This window comes from Lepidothrix coronata, unplaced genomic scaffold, assembly GCF_001604755.1.
Source record: "Lepidothrix coronata isolate B3197 unplaced genomic scaffold, Lepidothrix_coronata-1.0 Scaffold494, whole genome shotgun sequence".
Taxonomy (NCBI): Eukaryota; Metazoa; Chordata; class Aves; order Passeriformes; family Pipridae; genus Lepidothrix; species Lepidothrix coronata.
This window is the reverse complement of record NW_016690674.1, coordinates 561-2786: the sequence shown is the minus strand read 5'-3', so window position 1 is coordinate 2786 and position 2226 is coordinate 561. Positions and strand designations below refer to the sequence as shown.

The window sequence follows — 2226 nt, the reverse complement described above, 5'->3', positions numbered from 1 at the left end:
GACCCCCAAACCCCCCCCCCTCGTAGCTCCGACGGCAGCGACGCCGGAATTCCCCAAATCCCAAAAAACCCCCCAAAAACCGCGTCCGACCTCGTCCGTATTTATGCCGGAAGCGGCTCCGACGGAGCCCCCGGATCGTCCTGGATGGTCCCTCCGGGCCCTTCCCGGGTTTTCCCGGCTCATCCCACGTGGTTCCCACATCCAGATTATCCCGGGTCGGTCCCGGATCATCCCAGGTAGTTCCCAGATCCGGATCATCCTGGATGGTCCTTCCAGGCCCTTCCAGGGTTTTCCCGGCTCATCCCGGGTGGTTCCTGGATCCGGATTGTCCTGGGTCAGCCCTGGATCCTCCTGGATCATCCCGGGTGGTTCCCAGATCCGGATTGTCCCGGGTCGGTCCCGGATCATCCCACGTCGTTCCCAGATCCGGATTGTCCTGGGTTGGTGCCGGATCCTCCTGGATCATCCCGGGTGGTTCCCAGATCCGGATTGTCCTGGGTCGGTCCCGGATCCTCCTGGATCATCCCGGGTGGTTCCCAGATCCGGATTGTTTCGGGTTGGTCCCGGATCCTCCTGGATCATCCTGGGTGGTTCCCAGATCCGGATTGTCCCGGGTTGGTCCCGGATCCTTCTGGATAATCCCACGTGGTCCCAGATCCGGATTGTCCCGGGTTGGTCCCGGATCCTCCTGGATCATCCCGGGTGGTTCCCAGATCCAGACTGTCCCGGATGGTCCTTCCGGGCCCTTCCCGGGTTTTCCTGGCTCATCCCACATGGTCCCAGATCCGGATTGTCCCAGGTCGGTCCTGGATCCTCCTGGATCATCCCGGGTGGTTCCCGGATCCAGATTGTCCTGGATGGTCCCTCCGGGCCCTTCCCGGGTTTTCCTGGCTCATCCCACGTGGTCCCAGATCCGGATTGTCCCGGGTTGGTCCCGGATCCTCCTGGATCATCCCGGGTGGTTCCCAGATCCAGATTGTCCCAGGTTGGTCCTGGATCCTTCTGGATAATCCCAGGTGGTTCCCGGATCCGGATTGTCCCAGGTTGGTCCTGGATCATCCCACATGGTTCCCAGATCCGGATTGTCCCGGGTTGGTCCCGGATCCTCCTGGATCATCCCGGGTGGTTCCCGGATCCAGATTGTCCTGGATGGTCCCTCTGGGCCCTTCCCGGGTTTTCCTGGCTCATCCCAGGTGGTCCCAGATCCGGATTGTCCCGGGTCGGTCCTGGATCCTCCTGGATCATCCCATGTGGTTCCCAGATCCGGATTGTCCCGGGTCAGTCCCGGATCCTCCTGGATCATCCCATGTGGTTCCCAGATCCGGATTGTCNGCCAGGAATGGCCTGGAACGGCTGAGGCTGGCTGGGAAGGACCGGGAATAACAGCCAGGAATGGATGAGATGGGCTGGGAAGGGCCGGGAATAACCTTGGAATGGCCTGGAATGGCTGAGACTGGCTGGGAAGGACCAGGAATAACAGCCAGGAATGGATGAGATGGGCTGGGAAGGACCGGGAAGGGCTGGGAATAACAGCCAGGAATGGATGAGATGGGCTGGGAAGAGCCTGGAATAACAAGGATGGGAAGGAATGATGGGTGGGGTTGGCTGGGAAGAGCCCGGAATAATTACTGGGAATGGCCTGGAATGGACAAGAGTGGCTGGGAAGGGCTTGGAATAACAGGGATGAGAAGGAATCATGGGTGGGGACGGGTGGGAAGAGCCCGGAATAATTACTGGGAATGGCCTGGAATGGACAAGACTGGCTGGGAAGGGCCTGGAATAACGGGGATGGGAAGGAATCATGGGTGGGGTTGGCTGGGAATGGCTGGGAAGAGCCTGGAATATTTACTGGAAACGGCCTGGAATGACTGAGACGGGCCGGGAAGGGCCTGGAATAACAGGGATGGGAAGGAATCATGGGTGGGAATGGGTGGGAAGAGCCCGGAATAATTACTGGGAACGGCCTGGAATGACTGAGACGGGCTGGGAAGGACCAGGAAGGGCTGGGAATAACGGCCAGGAATGGCCTGGAATGGCTGAGGCTGGCTGGGAAGGACCGGGAATAACAGCCAGGAATGGATGAGATGGGCTGGGAAGGACTGGGAATAACAGCCAGGAATGGCTTGGAATGGCTGAGACTGGCTGGGAAGGACCGGGAATAACAGCCAGGAATGGATGAGACGGGCTGGGAAGGACCGGGAAGGGCTGGGAATAACGGCTTGGAAT

The 2226-nt window shown here is 60.0% G+C and overlaps 1 protein-coding gene across 1 annotated transcript; it reads left to right on the top strand.

Moving 5' to 3' along the window:
• Positions 1 to 6: 6 nt before the first annotated feature.
• On the top strand, positions 7 to 1400 carry LOC108510127 (endo-1,4-beta-xylanase B-like). The gene is made up of 3 exons (XM_017839819.1): positions 7 to 556; positions 800 to 1081; positions 1140 to 1400. Exons 1-3 carry the CDS (start codon positions 104 to 106, stop codon positions 1398 to 1400), a joined length of 996 nt encoding a protein of 331 aa, XP_017695308.1. The 5' UTR covers positions 7 to 103.
• The last annotated feature ends 826 nt before the right edge of the window (positions 1401 to 2226 follow it).